The sequence below is a fragment of the Tachypleus tridentatus genome, chromosome 2 (assembly GCF_004210375.1).
Source record: "Tachypleus tridentatus isolate NWPU-2018 chromosome 2, ASM421037v1, whole genome shotgun sequence".
In the NCBI taxonomy this organism is placed as follows: domain Eukaryota; kingdom Metazoa; phylum Arthropoda; class Merostomata; order Xiphosura; family Limulidae; genus Tachypleus; species Tachypleus tridentatus.
In genome coordinates, this window is record NC_134826.1 from 19,365,179 (window position 1) to 19,384,183 (window position 19,005).

At 35.2% G+C, this 19,005-nt stretch overlaps 1 protein-coding gene across 5 annotated transcripts in view; it reads left to right on the forward strand.

Moving 5' to 3' along the window:
- LOC143239038 (chromobox protein homolog 1-like) overlaps positions 1-19,005 on the forward strand; it is a 44,330-nt gene that overhangs the window by 17,275 nt on the left and 8,050 nt on the right. For 2 of the 5 annotated variants that reach the window (XM_076479831.1, XM_076479812.1), the window contains exons 1-4: positions 6,996-7,148; positions 8,473-8,605; positions 14,651-14,825; positions 18,875-18,972. In XM_076479831.1, the coding sequence (XP_076335946.1) occupies positions 8,478-8,605; positions 14,651-14,825; positions 18,875-18,972 (401 nt within the window). In that variant the 5' untranslated portion in view covers positions 6,996-7,148; positions 8,473-8,477. Of the gene's footprint in view, positions 1-6,950; positions 7,149-8,472; positions 8,606-14,650; positions 14,826-18,874; positions 18,973-19,005 lie in introns of those variants that run through there. The other 3 variants (XM_076479811.1, XM_076479815.1, XM_076479823.1) reach the window with 2 other exon arrangements.

Consider the following 19,005-nt stretch of genomic DNA (forward strand, 5'->3'; position numbering starts at 1 on the left):
GTTCTCATCTGGATGACATCAAAACACTGATTGCTTTCTATCATCCTTACAATAAACATTTCTGAAACCTGCGAATACAGTCACCTTTTGGCAGTTTTCTCTGTACAGAAATGACAGGCTGTGTGATGGACGAGTACATGGAGGGGTGGCACTGTTGGTTGATCAGCATATGCCCACCCTGTCTTTGTCACTCAACACACCCTTAGAGGCCGTAGCCATCCGTGTTTCCTTGGGTCATACCATCACTGTCTGTTCTCTCTACTTGTTCCCTGGAGAGACATATGATCAATCAGACCTTGATGTTGTCATTGAACAGTTGCCATCTCCCGTTCTAATCCTGGGGATCTTTAATGGGCATCATCCCCTGGGCCTGGCATGGCCAAGCGCGTAAGGCGTGCGACTCGTAATCCGAGGGTCGCGGGTTCGCGCCCGCGTCGCGCTAAACATACTCGCCCTCCCAACCATGGGGGTGTATAATGTGACGGTCAATCCCACTATTCGTTGGTAAAAGAGTAGCCCAAGAGTTGGCGGTGGCTGGTGATGACTAGCTGTCTTCCCTCTAGTCTTACACTGCAAAATTAGGGACGGCTAGCACAAATAGCCCTCGAGTAGCTTTGTGCGAAATTCCAAAACAACCAACCAATCATCCCCTGTGGGGAAGTGCTGTTATTGATAGGACGGGTCGCTCTGTAGAACATGTGCTCTCTGATCACAATCTTTCTCTTTTCAATACTGGTTCTTCCATTTTTTTCACGCTTCACGCACCTAGTCAGTCCTTTACCACTATTGATTTCTCGGTTTGCTTCCCTTCATTATTCTCCATTTTTCATGGAGGGTTGACAATAATCCACAAGGTAGTGATCATTTTCCAATACTTTTGAGAGAGACTGGCCGTGGTCGATGCCACCCTACCCGCGTGACCCGGTGGAAGCTGGATCAGGCAAGATTGGTCCATTTTCACTCCTCTTGCAGAACTTGATCCTACCATCGTCAGTCAGCCATCAACAGACTACTGTGTGGCAGCAGTAACTGACTGTATTATACAAGCAGCTGCTCAATGTACTCCTAAAACCTCGACACATTTTCCACAAGATCCTCATTTGTGGTGGAATCCTGCCTGCCACATGGAAGGCTCAAAACGGGCCTGGGATACTTTCCGTAGATATCCCACACTTTCAAACTGCATCACTTTCCAATGGGCACATGCTATGTGGGTAAGACATCAAAGCCAGAAGGAATCTTGGATTAAGTTCACAACTAGCATATCTTCTACCACCAGTTTTCAGGTCATATGGGACAGGGTTTGAAAGGTCAGTGGGCACTACAATTCTGTCCCCCTCTCGATCTTACTCTCTAATGGCCAAGAGGTAGCTGATGTCCGGATCATCGCCGATATTCTTGGTGAAAGCTTTTGCTAGATATCTAGCACTTCTGCTTGTTTCTCCACCTTGGCCATCAAGAGTTGAGCAGAGCATTCACCTTTTTCCTTTCGAACTGACTTCTCTTTGAATATAATCGCCCCTTTACACTGGAGGAACTGAAAATGGCGCTTCATCAGTCTGGCAGTACATCTGTTGGACCTGATGATGTACACTATGACATGCTGCACTATATCTCTCCTGCTTCTCTTGGTGTTCTTCCAATTGTTTTTAAACGGATCTGGTAGGAGAAGGTTTTTCCTAATGCCTGGTGCTAGGCTATTATCTTACCTTTCTCTAAGCCTGGGAAAGATCCGAAGATTCCTTCAAACTACCGTCCAATTGCTTTGACGAGCTGTCTCTGTAAGATCTTAGAGAGGATGGTTAATGATTGTCTTGTTTGGTTCCTCGAATCAAACTACCTCCTCTCGCTCATCCAGTGTGGGTTCCGACAACAGCACTTCACCACAGACCACCAAATTCGACTTGAAACATCAATCAGAAAAGCCTTTCTCAAACGACAATATCTTTTATCAATATTCTTTGACATTGAGAAGGCTTATGACACAACATGGAGGTATGGCATTTTGCGAGACCTCCATATATATATATATATATGGGTTACGTGGCCATTTACCCATGTTTATTAAAAAAATTTAATGGACAGGAGATTCTAAGTTCGTGTGGGTTCGACACTTTCCTGTTCTTTTTCTACAGGAACTTGGGGTATCTCAGGGCTGTGTTTTGAGTGTCACACTTTTCAGTATAAAGATTACTGGCATTACTGAACAACTCCCTCTCACTGTTGCAAACGGGCTCTATGTCGATGACTTTCACATCTCGTGTCAGAATTCGAACATGAGATATATTGAGCGGCAACTACAAACTGCCCTCAATCGTGTACTAAAGTGGACCACAGCAAATGGCTTTAATTTCTCTTTCTCTAAAACTGTTTGCATGGACTTTTGCTGCCAACGGGGTATTCACCCTAATCCTGAACTATGTATCGGTGAAGTTTCGCTAACAGTGATTCCTGAGACCAAGTTCTTGGGGCTTATCTTTGACCATAAGCTGACCTTTATTCCACACTTAAAGCAACTACGGGTCAAATGCAAAAGAGCACTGACCATTTTCCGTGTCCTATCTACCACCAGTTGGGGAGTGGATCAATGTTCTATATTAAAGATATATCGTGCTCTTATTCGATCGAAACTCGACTATGGATCACTGGTCTATGGCTCTGCCAGAATATTGGCCTTAAAGACGCTGGACCCCGTTCATCATTAAGGACTTTGACTCTGCACTGGAGCTTTCTGCACCTTCATCGTTTGCAACTGTCTTTGCTATATTCTTTGAAACTTCATTCCTTACCAAAGCATCTCACATGGGGATGTGTTTTCCTTCCTCAGTGGGCCATACTTTTTCAGAACAGACGATCTGCCATTGCTCCTTTTGGCCTTCGCATCCATATGCAATTGGATAAATTGGGTCTGTCCTTGCAACATTGCAGAATCCACTGGTCAGCCCATCCCACCATGGCTTATTACAGTCCCCAAATGTGACCTTTCTTTAAGTCATCTGAGAAAAGCAGATACTCTCAATTGGAAGTACCGTCTTTTATTTACTGAACATCTTTCGAACAATTTTCCATTCCAATTTATACAGATGGTTCCAAATCAGGTGGTGGGCTCCAATATGCAGGCTGAGACTACTAGAAGAGCGAACAACGTTTCGACCTTCTTCGGTCATCGTCGGAATCTGTCATGGTTTGTTGCAGTTTGGTGGTTGCCTGCAGAATCCCCTCTACAGCTTCTGTATTCACTACTACTGAACTGTATGCCATTTCTCTTGCCCTGGATCATATTGAAGCCAAGCAGTACTCCAACTGCACTATTGATACTGACTTGCTTTGTTCTCTACTAGCCCTGGAATTGCTTCATGTTGGTTCACACCCTGTTCTTGCTGATATTCAAAACCAACTGGTCCATTTTTCATTATCATCTACTTCTATCCAGTTTTTCTGGATACCAGGCCACGTTGGTATTCGCGGTAACGAGCTTGAAGATACGGCAACTAAATCTATCTGCTTTGGCACTATCACCATTGTGTCTATTCAATACATGGACTATGGTCCTTTATTCAAGGCTCGGCTCCATGTCAGTTGGTAGTCAACTTGGTGTGAGCAACGCGACAACAAGCTTTTCCAAATAAAATCCTGTTTGGACTTTGGCCATCTAGTTTCCGTAAGGTTCGAAAGGAGGAAATTGTTCTAACTAGACTAAGCATTGGTCACAGTTTTTTAATTCATCGTTTTCTTTTATCTGGAACTGTTGCACCAGTGTGTAGTTTGTGTAACACTCAAATCACTGTAAGCCACATTTTACTTTCTTGCTATCGTTTCGACTTTCAACGACGACACTGTTTTAAACATGTTCTGTCCCAGGGTTTGTACATGATATTAGACAGTGTTATTGGTGATGGTGACACTGTCCACCTTGATAAAGTTTTTAATTTTTTAATTGTCATTAATATTTTTAATGTCATTTAAATGTTTGATATTTATTCATTAAACCTTTTTAATTGTGGTTCCCTTTTAAGAGTCTCAATCTCTCTAGTTCAATTTGAAATTGGAAAATGGCCATAACATTAAATAACTGGACACCAGGACTGGAAAGGCCAATTTCATGTGACTAACGCTGCTGTTTGAACTACTCGTTAGTCGTCCTGGTGAGTTGTTATTACAATTTTGCTGTATGTCTTTTAACACTTTTATTACTTTACTTTTTGATACTGGCCATAATGACATACAACCCGGAACCAGGACTGGAAAGGCCAACTTCATGTGACTGATGGTGTTTTTTGTACTTACCTGTTAGTCTTCCTGGCAGGTTATGACAATTACCATTTTGTTAGAGAAAGTCCTTTACAACTTCTCTTACTCTGCTTTCTCTCTTAACACTGTAGACAAGGTGTCAACATTGGTATTATGCTTTTTCTGTTTTTCAATGCTGTTTTGTTTTACCTTCATTTCCTTTTATGTATATTACTATATTTAATTTATTTTTACCGGACTTTTGGTGCAGATAGCCTAGCTGCTTTGTGCCATAAAACACTAAACCAACCAATAAAGGGTGGCGAGTTCGAATCCTCCTCGCACCAAATATTCTCGTCCTTTCAGGCGTGGGGGCGGCATAACGTGACAGTCAACTCCACTATTCGTTGGTAAAATAGTTGGCCGTGGATGATGGTGACCAGCTGACTTCCTTTTAGTCTTACCTTGCTACATTAAGGACATGTAGTTCTGGTGTAGCTTTGTGTGAAATGAAAAAAAAATTTTTTTGCTCAGTCCTGATGCGATCGGGCTATAAGGGTTTCTATCCCAGTTTGTCGTCTTATTTTAGATAGTTTTAGAAATTGTGCTTAATGTTAACGTATGTTGCAAAAACGTTTTATGTAGTTATAGTGTTGGGTACGTTTAAACGGTTAAGAAATCACCTTTATAACTTGTTAGGACATTCATAGATTAAGAAAACACGTGAAGTAGTGCATGTTATATTCTCATTTGAGTAGTTGATCATCAGTAGTGAAAAGATGTGTAATTAGGTACTTAAAAGATCGACTCTCAATTTTCTGCGTTTCATTATGATATCAATTTTTTAAAATACTAACTAGAGATTCGGGGCACGGGCCCTTTGTTCCGGTGCCTATGATTTTTACTGAAGATGCCTTTGAAATTTATTTATGGCACCTAAAATTGGAACGTCAACAGATGAACGAGTTAAATTTAAATGTCAAATGTGGGAAATATAATCTTTTTAACAATTGTTATAACGTGTATGCTTTGTGTGTTGTGATTTGGCGAAGTGTGATTGCAATTAACAGTATTTGTTACAAAACAGTGGCATTAGGCTTGTTTTAATTTTAAACACTACAATATTTAGTTGGTTCATAAGGGGTTTCCGACGAAAAGACTGTAAAGGAATATTCCAATCACTATTTCTTGCATTCTTTTGCTGAGGATCCCATTGGTGGCTCGGCATGGCCAGGTGGTAAGGATGCTTGACTTGCAGTATCGAAGTCGTGTGTTCGAATCTCCGTTACACCAAATATGCTCGTCCTTTCAGTCATAGCGGCGTTTTAAGGTTACGGTAAATCCCACTATTCGTTGATAAGAGTAGCCCAAGAGTTGGTAGTGGGTGATGATTACTAGCTGCCTTCCCTCTAGTCTTTGTCTGCCAAATTATGGACGGCTGACGCAGATAACTTTCTTGCAGCTTTGCGCGAAATAAAAATAACACAAACAAGCGAACTTCTTTTGATCTGGGCCCGGCATGGCCAAGCGTGTTAAGGCGTGCGTCTCGTAATCTGAGGGTCGCGGGTTCGCATCTCGGTCGCGCCAAACATGCTCGCCCTCCCAGCCGTGTGGGCATTATAATGTGACGGTCAATCCTACTATTTGTTGGTAAAAGAGTAGCCCAAGAGTTGGCGGTGGGTGGTGATGACTAGCTGCCTTCCCTCTAGTCTTACACTGCTAAATTAGGGACGGCTAGCACAGATGGTCCTCTAGTAACTTTGTGCGAAATTCCAAAACAAACAAACCTTTTGATCTATCCAGAGCTCCTCAGGCTGAATGATATACAGCAATGACTTTGTTTGGCTTTGACGTAGAGCTTCTTACATTAACGTCATATTTTCTTCATCGAAATGAACGTTTTGATAAAGAAAATTAATAATTAAATGAATACGGTCGGAACGCTGTTTATGTAAGACATTTGTTAAAATATTCGATTCTTAAACTAGTATATGCTCTTCTCCGAAAAGTCGTAAAGAAAGCTGTTAAAAAAATACAATAATCCAAATATTACTACCATTTATTATGGCAAGTGAAACTGGATTTCTCTCTCTTATTTGTGAAAACATAGTTTTGGTAATATCATTTTTGTTTTGTTTTTTATTTGCTACTGATTACTTTAGTGGTGGACCTAAAGTTAATAAGGTAAGGTATTAATTTCCAAAGTTAAAATTAAAAAAAGTATTTTTTCTGCCGTTGGTCAAAACAGTTACATGATGCTTTGTTAGTTCTTCAATGGGCCAGCGGTAAGTTTATGAACTTCAACGCTAAAATCCAGAATTCGATTCCCCCAGTGGACAGAACGCAGATAAGCATGTGCAGTTTTGAAATATGCAATAATACAATCAAATAAGTACATTCGATTCCCCCAGTGGACAGAACGCAGATAAGCATGTGCAGTTTTGAAATATGCAATAATACAATCAAATAAGTACATCTTATGAAATACCAAGTTAAAAGTTCGCTCTTGAATAAGAAACAAACCTGTGGTCAAATTTATTGTAGAGCTGAAAACTTTGCATGAATGTTATCTGCATTAATTAACTGTATAATATTACAAGAAACTAATGATATTATCATTAATATATATAGATTATATTAAAATAGTTTTTGTTAATCATAAACAGTAGATATAATGAAGTGATTATATGATAATTTAAATTCTTTTAGAGATGTAAAATACTTTTCACTGTACATTAAAATTGTTAACATATACAAATATGGTGACAAATCTTATTTTTTGTTAATTTGTTCGACAGTTTTTAACATACCCGCGTCGTTCCCGCTAATTCTGTAGTTTTACTAGTTTAGAAGGTAACGCTGTCAGTGTTTCTTTACCTTAACGTGTTTAAGTTAGCCGTATTTTCTTTCAGAATTAGGTTAGTTTTAAGTACCTTTCATTAGCCTTTTGTAATTTTTATGATTGAAATATTATCTTTAACTTCTTTGATTACTAATATTGTGTTATTTTGATCCTAAAGGTTTACAGCCTTGCAAAATTTAAGTTAAACGTTAAGCCTAACTATTGCGGTTTGGAATATTCAAAATGATAGAATAAGTGGCGCCATTTCTGTCGTAGATCAAAGTGATTTACCATTCGTAATAAATTAAGGAACGATTGGCCGTTAAAGAATGTAAAATGTTAGACATTTCTTGTTTGAATATTAAAAGGATATTTCAAAACATTTGTAAATTATACTGTTTTTTGTTTGACATTCAATTTTAGAGATAGGATCAATTTTTTAAAACTAAATTTGTAGTTTTACTTTAGCATTTAAAAAATATTAAATAAGATTTGAGAAAACAGGTCTAATATACATAAGTATAGGCCAGGTCACAAGTGAAAAAATTAAAAAAGTGATCATGAGAAAATTTAAGTATAGATCACCTGGAAGATGAAAACATCCAATATCACATTAAAATATATTACTTATTAGTAATGGAAAAGGAAAGAACATAAGTATCCAAAACTATCTGCAATCAATATAATAATTTTATTTTGTAACTTGACAATTTCATTGAGAAGTATAAACTAAATTAATACACCACCCACAACTTTGTCATAAATGACTGAAATATTGTGACAATTTTAAGTTCATGATATAATTTACAGAAAATTTTAACTTTCCAGATGCAGAATTCTCACTTTTGCAAATGAAAAGTTGCTACATTTATTATAATTGGAATTGTTTTATCTTATTGTTCTACATGTATTAAGAGTTTAGAACACAAATACATTTTTACTGCTTTCACTTGGTAACAAAAAGAAAATACTTTTTTTATTATAGTTATTATTTTTATTGTTTGATAAAATAATAAATTGGCTTACAACATTGTATTTTTTTATGAAATTGATAGGAAATAAAACATTTGAAATCAGTGGATCTTTGGCTTTAAACTTGGCCACAAATATGATTAGATAAGTCTTGTAAAAGATTTTCCTGAAAGTAGTTTTTTTGTAAATGTCTTTCCTTTTGAAGGAGTGAAAATCGGCAAACCTTACACTGTAAAATATTACATTATATTAAGCGTAACACTGGTATTTCATGCACTTGACGACAACAAAATAGAGATGAGAAAGGGAGGGAATTCTATTTATTATCCATAATTTCTCACTGATCTTTATTGAAACTAACAGTTTTTACTCTTTGATGTGTTAAAGAAAAAAAATTATATTACAGTCCGTAACATTTTATTTTACAGTAATCATGGGCAAAAAGAAACAGAAGGATGCAAGTCCAGTTCCAGAAGAAGAGTATATTGTAGAAAAGATTCTGGATAAAAGAATAGAGGCTGGAAAAGTGGAATATTTTTTGAAGTGGAAAGGATATCCAGAGTAAGCTGTCATATTAATATTATTGGTGTGTAGTATCTAAAGTTATCTGTTGGTCATTGTTTGCTATGAGAGAAACTTAATGGATATTTTCATAAGATAGGTGGAAATAAATGTTTTAAGAAGTTAACACTGATAAAAAAGATGGAAGATATACTGAACTGTAAGATTGAGAATTTTGTTTAAAAAAATAAAGTCAGATAGTATTTTTGAGAAACAATGGGCTCAAGGTCTTAAAACCAACAGCAAGGACTTTATAAATAATTTGAAGGTAAGTGAATTGATAACTTGAGATTGTACCCTTGAAAGATTATTATATCAAGTTTATTGTTGAGAGCTGTGAGTTGGCTGGACTTTTAGTGTGTTTTTTTCCCGTGTCCCCAGTTGTTTGGTCTGTGAACTTGTAACATTAAAAAAGTCTAGTTTCAGCACTAGTTGTGAGCACAGCATAGATAGCCCACTGTTTAGCTTAGTGCGTGAGAGCAAAAATTTGATTTCTCCAAGAAAAGATATTTGCAATATTTCTGCTCTTCATCATTCTATTGGACAGGTTAAAATTTAATTTAATTATGTAGATATTAATGCTTTTATTGTAAGTGTGAACAGTGGGAGATTAAAAACAGATAAAGTACCAGGGTCAACCACTATTTACCCCAGGATTTTAAAAGAAGGCAAAATCAGATGTGGAAGCTGCATTCTTGATTGGTTAAGAGAGTGGGGCAGTTGCCTGGAGACTGAAAAACCTATGTTTTTAAAGGAGGATGGTTGATAGCATTTCACTGTAGAGTATAGGCTTAATACTGCAATGCCAAAATCCCAATTAGTTTGGTGAAAGAACCTTTATGAATCATTCAGTGATTATGATGAGTGAATTCCAATATAAACCACCACTTGCCTAACTAATGAGTTATATTGCAAATGTTGCTTGTTATTTAATTAAGGGAAAGGGTAAATTCATTTAATACTAACCAGCATACCATGTGACCTATCAAATTCAATATATATATATATATGAAGTTGTTTAACATGTGCTTTTAAATTAAGAAATCAAATAATGTATAATATTGAAGTTTGAATTATAATTTGCAGTGAAATTATGAAAACAAGTTAACAAGTAGAATGAGGTGACCTTTGACCTGTGTATAGAGGGTTAAAGGACCAAATTATCCAATGTCCCTTGATCATGTTAACATTCTTTTAGTTGGTTGTGTAGAACATGAAATAACTTTGAATAAAGACATCAGGCTGTAGTTTGAAACTATTTCTGAAAAGGGTTGGTGTGGTTGAATTTGTTACTCTTCAGACACCTGCTGAGAGGTATCTCAGAATTGTGGAGCAAAAGTGAGACAACAGGATTGAACTTCTCAGTGTCTGTGTTGATCTTGTGGTTTGTAAAACAAAGACCAGCAGATATTTAAAGTCAGTAGCAGTTAAAATGGTGAATGATTGTCATATAGCTTCTCATCACAAATTTGTTGGAATAAACAGGACTTGATAAAGCAAGGAGAGAAATAATGAAGTAGCATTATGTTCTCTTCAGATAAAGCTATTGTAAACATTTCCTCATGAATTGTAGTATGTTCACTTTCATTAGTTAAAAAAGGTTATAGATGGACCATACGTTCTTGATTCAGAAAGCCAACTATAAAGATGAAATTCTTGAAGAAGGTAATATTTTCATCTCTGTAGAGATAGGTATAAATGAAGTGTAAATAAGGAGTTACAGTTATCTCTGTAGATATTTTTATAAAACAGAATAACCTTTCCTATTTCAGTTGTAAGGTAATGTTTTTTATGGTATAGCATTAGAAAAATTTGAAACTTAACAGAATATCTTCTCAATTTTATCAGTAAAGGGTTATTGCCAGTCTCAATAACACAACATCAATGTAGGTTTACAGGTCATTTAATAACCTTTCCTTCAGACACATTTCAAATGTGATTACCACACCCCCCACCACCACCACACACAAAATAAAATGAAAAAAATGCAAATAATGAACTAATTGGGCTACAAATCACACTTAAGGAACTGCCGAGTTTAAATGTTATTTATTCTTAATTAAACAAAGATAATTCCACAGAAGTGTTAAACAATTTGCTTTGAGCAGGCTAAAACTACTGATAAAACAGATATGTTTTTCTTTTACATTTAAACTAATGCAATTTAATATTAGTATTTTGTTGTAGGTGTTTTCTGTTGGAATTATTTAAGAGGTGACTTGTATGGCCAAAGATGTATTATGTCCACATCTGTTTTTTATTAGTATATTTAAAAGAATACAGTGTTTTTGATTAGAATATTAAATGGAAAAAAACTTCATTATTTGGTGTAGTAAATGTGGTACTTTATAAATTTTGGAAAAAATGAAAATGTGGAGGCTGTACCTATTCTTTTTTTTTAAACTATTTGAATTTAGGAGGGAGCTCTAGTAACTTAAAGTTTATTAGTTTAATCTCCACACACACAGAAGGAAAGACTGAAAAATATTCAGCTGATGAATATCACTTGTCAGAGCTGCTTGATGTTTCAAGAGAATGTTCAGTTTTCCTTCTGGAAAATGTGATGTGCATCCAAGGTTACCTGAAAAAAACAACAAGCAGTTACAACAGTATTGATGTAAAAAGACCCAAATACAATTTTGATGTTTTTATATCTTATCTATTTCTATTAAAGTACAAATGTTTAGTTTGTAATCTTGCACCTTCAGTCAACAAACTTTTGATGCCTTATATCCCAAGAAGTCTTCATTATATTGGGGGGAAAAAACAAGCCCTAACCATACTAAGGAAACAGTCAATGTTATGTAAGACTTCTAAACAGAACAGCAGTCTTGGTCAGTTTGCCAGTTACAGTGTGTAGCAAGACCGTACTTGTACTGAAACTAGCACAAATGCTACTGTATCATAATATGTACACCATCCTTGAATGCTGCATGTGCGTGCACACACACACACGCGCACCAATTTTTCAGGCAAAGCTAGACTTATTTTATTTATTGTGTTCTGTTTAATTTGTGGATTTTGTCATGGTAGCTAGGCTTTCTGTATTTAGTAAACTCAATTGGTCATGTCTGTCTACTGTTAGCCTCAAGCCTGTACATGCATAATCTGAAGGGAAGGGAGGGTCAGTGTTTTGAATGTCATGTTTAATAGTGAAGATTCTGAGTTTGATCATTTCAGTTCCGACCAAAGGTTTGTAGGTAAAGTTGAGCCAGTCATGTTAGTTTTATTGTCATGAGCATCTATACTAGAATTTAATGTCACTAAATATTTATGAGCTTTTGTTTTCACTGACATATTTGACTCTTGTATATGCATACAAGTGTAGTGTGTGTGTGTGTGTGTGTATATATATATATATATATATATATGCTTTTTTTACATTGTTTGAATGTTGATTTAAATACAAAACATATTTTGATCATTAATACTTGCATATTTTAGAATGGCTGCACCAGTGATTTAAATGTGCCTTAACTATCTGAGCTGTATACACTGTACCATGTTACCAAACACAACCACTCATATTCAGTTAAATTCCATATAACATGTATGTGAATAAAACAGCAAAGAGGTGCAGTATCCACAACAGAAAGTTTATCCATACTAGCATTATTAGCCAACCACAAAATCTAACTTTCCCAATAATAACAACAACAGGAAAAAAAAAAAATCAAATTTTTGAGTTTGTACTTTGGGAAAATTGTGATATGGAGATATGTTAAGAAAAGGTGAAAAGTGTTGTTTCCTTCTGGGTTCATTGAACATCGTAGTTGTAACTTCAAAGATTCTTGAAAAAAACTAAATTTTGATCAGTCAGTACCTTGTCAATGTCTGCAGGTGGTTCACATGTAAACAAATATGTCAAATTCAAAATAAATGATGAAATCATTAGGTAAGGTGAGCAAAGCTTAGTTATTGTTGGACCCTGCACAACTTGCTGGATTGCTGGTATTGGAGTAAGACAACAGACCTGGCCACATTTCAAGAAGCTCTTTCAGCATGTTTAAAAAATCCTCCTGTCTGCAATGCTTCATCAGAAGCAGGGTCTGTGGAAACAGAAATGATTCAAGAGTGTTGCTGGTGGAGATGACGTTCTTGGAGAGGCAGAAAAGTCAACTAGATAGATATCCAAGAGCTATGCATCATTTGTCTTCTGTGGTACATGTCCAGTTTGATTACATGAACGTACTGCTCTCAACTATAGTCATGAGGCTTTTAAAGGAAGAGGTAACATCTCCCACTGAATTCAACATGACTGTGAAGAGTGACAATGATTTCAGTAGAAGCAAGACTAACTCTTAGTAAAGTTACATCACAAGCAGAAAAGATCTAGAAAGAATGTGGGTGTCATGTAGTCTAAAGTGACATTGGATAGTGTAAAAGTATGAAGTCAGTAGCATGTGTAAACTCTGTGAATCAGTCACATCATTTCATTGGAACAACTGAAATGCTTAGTTGAAATATTTCCAGGTATCATGGTAGGTGAAATCCAGGTTTTGGATGGGTTTAATATGTACAGAAAGGAGAAAATATCTAAAGAGATGACAGCTGGTGCATGTTTGTAACGTACACAAAGGAGAAAATATCTAAAGAGATGACAGCTGGTGCGTGTTTATAACGTACACAAAGGAGAAAATATCTAAAGAGATGACAGCTGGTGCGTGTTTATAACGTACACAAAGGAGAAAATATCTAAAGAGATGACAGCTGGTGCGTGTTTATAACGTACACAAAGGAGAAAATATCTAAAGAGATGACAGCTGGTGCATGTTTGTAACGTACACAAAGGAGTTTATAACGTACACAAAGGAGAAAATATCTAAAGAGATGACAGCTGGTGCGTGTTTGTAACTACTAGTGTGATGTGTTTGCTTTGAAGGGCTTGAGTGACTTCAACAAATATAACAAATTGCCAAAGATTGGGAATACTCTAATTATAAACTATGGACAAGCAGACATTGAAAGATAATTGTGAACTAATAAGATGGTTCTTACATCAGAGGGGTCATCACATCTGTTTGAGAATACAATAAGAAATACTGTTATCAGATGGCAGAATGTACTTGCTGCCAATAGAAAGAGATGTTGTAAGCTCAGCAAAGGTGTCCTGTTTAATATAAAAAAAGAAGAGATACAGAAAAAAAGGAAAAGATAAAAACTAAATAATATAAAAGAAAGGGAGATGAACTTGGAAAGAGAAGTACAGTGAGAAAGGTATTGCTGAAATGGTAGAAGTGAACCCATCATCCAGTGAAGAAACAAGGAGACTAGTTTAAAAGATGACTTTATTGGAGCCAAGGCTGCACAAATGTCTTTTTCTAATGCATGAACAAAAAAAAAAGATTTCAGGAGATGATCGATATGAGGAAGAGAATTCTCTCGGGTGAAAGTATTGAAAGAAGCAGAAAGTAGAATAAAATAACTGATTATTCTGCCGTTTTAGTACATTATAGGAGTACAGTGGTCTTATAATGATAACCCCAATTGCCAAAACCAACCTTTAGATTTAAATTTTCTGTATAGCATTGCATGTGGTGGTTCTGTCGATGTTCCAATAATGTTTCTACAATATTCAGTTATCAAACTAGCTTTGGCAATGATGGGAGCAGAGTAGTTGTATGAACATGATTAATGGTCATGAGTTAGGTTGTGTGGATATTACTAGCACAGTTGTTTGTAATAAAGAATGATTAACCAAACACACACTAATTCAGCCAAATTTTATCATGCAGATCATGGCCACTGATAAGAAAAAGTTTGTGATAAACATGAAATCATGGTAACTGATCAGGTGTGTTCATGTTCAAAATTAAAGCAGAATAAATAAGAACTGTTTAGTAACTAAAGTTGTGTTTTGTTACATTTATCTATTCTTTAGTTTTTCATTACTGTAAAATTAAGAGCAAAATTCAAAAGTCAGGTACCAGTTCACAGTACCTATGGTTAAACACAGAGGGGAAACAAACATTAGTCAGAAAAACTCTTTGACTAGCTACCTTGTGTGCTGTTTGAAGTCTGTTCATTTTGGTTTTTTATTATCAGGTCTGAAAATACTTGGGAGCCTGAGGAGAATCTTGACTGTCCAGAGCTTATTTCCGAGTTTGAAGAAAAACGGAAAGTAGACGTGGAAGAAAAGAAAGATACTTCAGATAAAAAAAGAAAGATTAATGGAACTGAAAAACGTGAAAGTTCTCAAAAGAAAAAGAAAAAAGTTGAGGTAACATAATTGTGTTCAAAATCATAGAAAACTGGAGTCAAAGTGTTTCATTGTCATTCCAAATGTTTAGTAGTGATTTCTGCTACAAAATGTACAAGTTTTCTTTCTTATTACAGGCTTCTAAATCTTTTCATGATTACTGTTCATCATTTCACTGTCTACATGTTATGGAACTCTGTATAACCTGTATTTAAGTCTTTAAAGATCTGGTGTTAACCACGTAGATGTTTGGAATTTTATACTACTATTACAGAAGTTCTCCAAGTTTAGTAGTTTCAGCTTTTAAATAAGTAATAAGATACTAATACGTTTTGAATGCATGCTGCCTCCCCAGTTGTACAGCAATGTGTTTGCAGACTTGCAACGCGAGAAACTAAGGTTTTGTTATGCATCGTGGGTAAAATGCAGATAGCCCATTGTATAGTTTTGTGTTCAACTTCAAACAGAAAACAAGTGTGTATTTATCTAAAAATAAATTGATACTGAATGAATTGTTTTTATTTATATATAAAAATGTAAACTGTAATTTATTATGTATTAGAAAATGAGTGGAAGCTGGTTTAGTCATCTCTGTCCAGTATTGTATAATGTTTTAGCTTTCATTTGATTTCACTTACCCGCTGTCAGGGCAGTGTAATTTGATAAGTTGCATTATTTCCTTAACTACTAAATACCATACAGCATGTTTCAAAATGTCTTGATGATGTGTCTTCTAAAGGATTGGTAGCAGTACTTATAAAACACTTTTCTTTGGAACAAATAGTTGGTGAGCATTGAAGCCTCAGTCATCACAGCCATAAGTTGAACAAGGAAGGCATAGCACTTTGGAAAGTGTTGACATTCACTAGCCATGGGTGGTATAAAAACTACACAAAAACAGCTCAAAATTATTTTGAACTGTGATGTACAACTTGAGAGATTAGTGAATGTAATACAACCATCCATTAAGGGATGATGACTGTCATTTACATGTGATGTGATTAATGTAATTCATTTTTCTTTCATAACTTTTTGGGTCACTCGGAAGATGTCCTTCCATTTATAGCATTGTAACAGAATAATAAATAATGCAGGAATAATCTTAAAATGTTTTGTTTCTCGAAAAAATAGAAAATAACAATCATTTTTTAAAGATGTTTGACACTGCTTATCAGAAGATTCATTATGTATTTCATCGTTGCTTTTACATTTTACCCGCAAATATATTTTTTCACTTTATTTCTAAGATGTATATATAGCTGATTTATTATAAAGTTTCCATTATAAACTTAGCTAACAATAAATAGACTTGAGTTAATTTTTGAGACTGTAAAATAAAAAAACCAAAAACCTTTGTACAAGTCCAATATAAAACTGTTAGTAATTCTAACTTTCTTTAAGTAAACAGTGTATTAGATTATAGTCTTTGGTAATGCAGAATAAAGGTGTTTTTTAATTGTTTAAGATCATTACTCAGTTGGTTTGGAGATTTTGTTGAGAATGTTTAATCAAATTTGAGAAACAGTAAGGGAAAGCCGTAGAAATGTTTGAACATGTTTGCACGGTTCTACTAATTACTGTATATTTTGTTGACAAGATTACAAGACTAAGGGCTTTCAAAAATTTGAGATTTCTTTATAATGGGTGAACTGATCGTGAAAGATCCACCTTTTTAAAAGCATTTGAGTTATAGGATCTTGTATTTCTGTCTTAAGTTGGTTTTACAAGTGTACATATTTTCCTAACATCACGATGGCCCAGCATGGCCAGGTGGTTAAGACACTTGACTCGTAATCTGGGGGTCGAGAGTTTGAATCCCCGTCACAACAAACATGCTCGCCCTTTCAGCTGTGGGGGCATTATAATGTTACGGTCAATCCCACTATTCATTGGTAAAAGAGTAGCCCAAGAGTTGGCAATGACTAGCTGCCTTCCCTTTAGTCTTACACTGCTAAAGTAGGGACGACTAGTGCAGATGGCCCGAAAGTACCTTTTGCATGAAATTCAAAACAAACCAAGCATTATGAATTATTATATCTATGTTTACCCATAAAAATGGTGAAAAGGAAATTATTTCATTCATAAATGGCATTGATTCCTTTTTAATTGAGATTGCATGTTTCAAGCAAGTTATTTTTAATATAAAGTTTGAATTGGTGAAAGCCAAAGCGTGTGTCATGCCATTTTAAATTGTAATGTTTTGATGGTCAGTGACTTCCAAAGAAAGGAAGCTACTTACACAGGTCAGAAATGTAGGTTAAAGCTACTTACATAGGTCAAATATGTAAGATGACTTAAAACTGTTGTAACTAACTGAATATACCTGTCCAACTAGAAGAATGCATTGTCAAAAAAACAAAGGTTTTTAACAATCAGAACGCATTAATGTATCAGCAGTCTGCCTGAAAAATGTTTTATTCTTGTAGATTCAACAAAGAAATGTACATTATTTTAGAAGATTCAACTACATCTATTTTGAAAGAGAAAACATAATAAACCAAGTATTTTCTGTCAGTACATTAACATTGCACTGGCCTCGATTTGAATGTTTACTGAAAATATGGATGAGCTTCATAAGTGGCTTCCTGAAATTATCAGGCAGGAGTAAGAAATATGTATAACTAAATGAAATAGCAAAAGGTGAAGAAATCGTGTTGGCATTTATTGTTATTTTACAACTAAAAATTTTGCCAGTTAGAATTATTTGGTAATATTAACGTTTGGATGGTGTTATTTGATTTATCCAACTTGACATTTACAACTGTTTTGGAGTGACAAGCAGATTTACCCCATGGTGTCACACAAACTTTTCCATGTAGTTCGATGGTCGGGATTCTCACCCATTTTTAAATTTCTCACCTTAGTACTCGGAGATGCCAACCATTACGATTTTGGTGTATACATTACGACTGTACGCTCATATAGACAAATATTACAACTTGTTGCAACTCCCAAATTATTATATATTATATAGGCCTATACAATAAAGTGATAAATTGTTCCCACAGGGCTTGAAAGGGGTGAAAAGAAAATTTCTAGTGAGATACAAATAAATTTTGGTAATAAATAAAAGACATAGTCCAAATGGCTACTTGCGATAATCATGTTTGTGCTTGAAATAATAAAAAATATTTGTATCTCCGACGTCTACCAATAGTTTGAGTACGGTGCTTTTCCATACTGGGTACATGGGGGAATCCATAGTTACGTCATCAGTACTTGTCAGCTAATCAGTGCTCACGTAGATGGGCATTTCTCATTTTCTAAGTGGCATAGAAACACCAATGCGATCATTCACAAGATGGGAAAAAAGAGGCCTTGTTCACCAGATTGTCTTGTTTCTGGCAAATCTAAAAGGACTAAAACTGTGAAAGGGCTCTGTCTACAATCATTATGCTCAGTCATTTGAAATAGTTGGCATCTCTGAGTATTGCATGTGCATACATCTCAAAGTAAAAACACAATTAGTGCATTTTGATGTTGGAAAAAGTACGATAAAGGTCAAATTCTAAATTGGAAAACTGATATATCAAAATTGCAGCTAAAATTTAAATACACACACAAAGGGTTAAAAGTACCTGTGAAAATAGTAACTGTTTTATAACATTCTATGTTTTAATTAGGACTATAAACTAGCTAACACAATTCTACTGAAATTAGTAAATATTGTATTGAAAAAAAAGGATCATACCATGTAATATCTGTTCTTAATTATGTGTTTAAGTAACTTATAGTAATTTCTTAAGGAAGGAGAGAGTTGTGTAGATGTGGTTATCAGCTAGCTAGTTATAGACGTATATCATGGTATTGTAAAAAGAGTATGCCTGAAATTGATCCTGGTCTAATACTTGTTTTTTAGTGCAGTGTTCGTAAGATAGAATAATACATTTTATTTTAGATTTTACATGGTTAATAACTGTGCTTGTTATAATTAGTAGATATTTATTCAGGTTTTGCATGTATATGTACAAAATTTATATATATATATAAAAGAAATTCTGATACCATATGTATTATGACAGTAATTGTATGTGGTGCATGTACATCTTGTTTGTTTTTCATTCTTCTAGGAGGATAACAAACTAAGAGGTTTTGACAGAGGTCTTGACCCTGAACGAATAATTGGAGCAACAGACTCAAGTGGAGAACTCATGTTTCTGATAAAATGGTATATCAACAAATGCAGTAACATCTGCAGTTA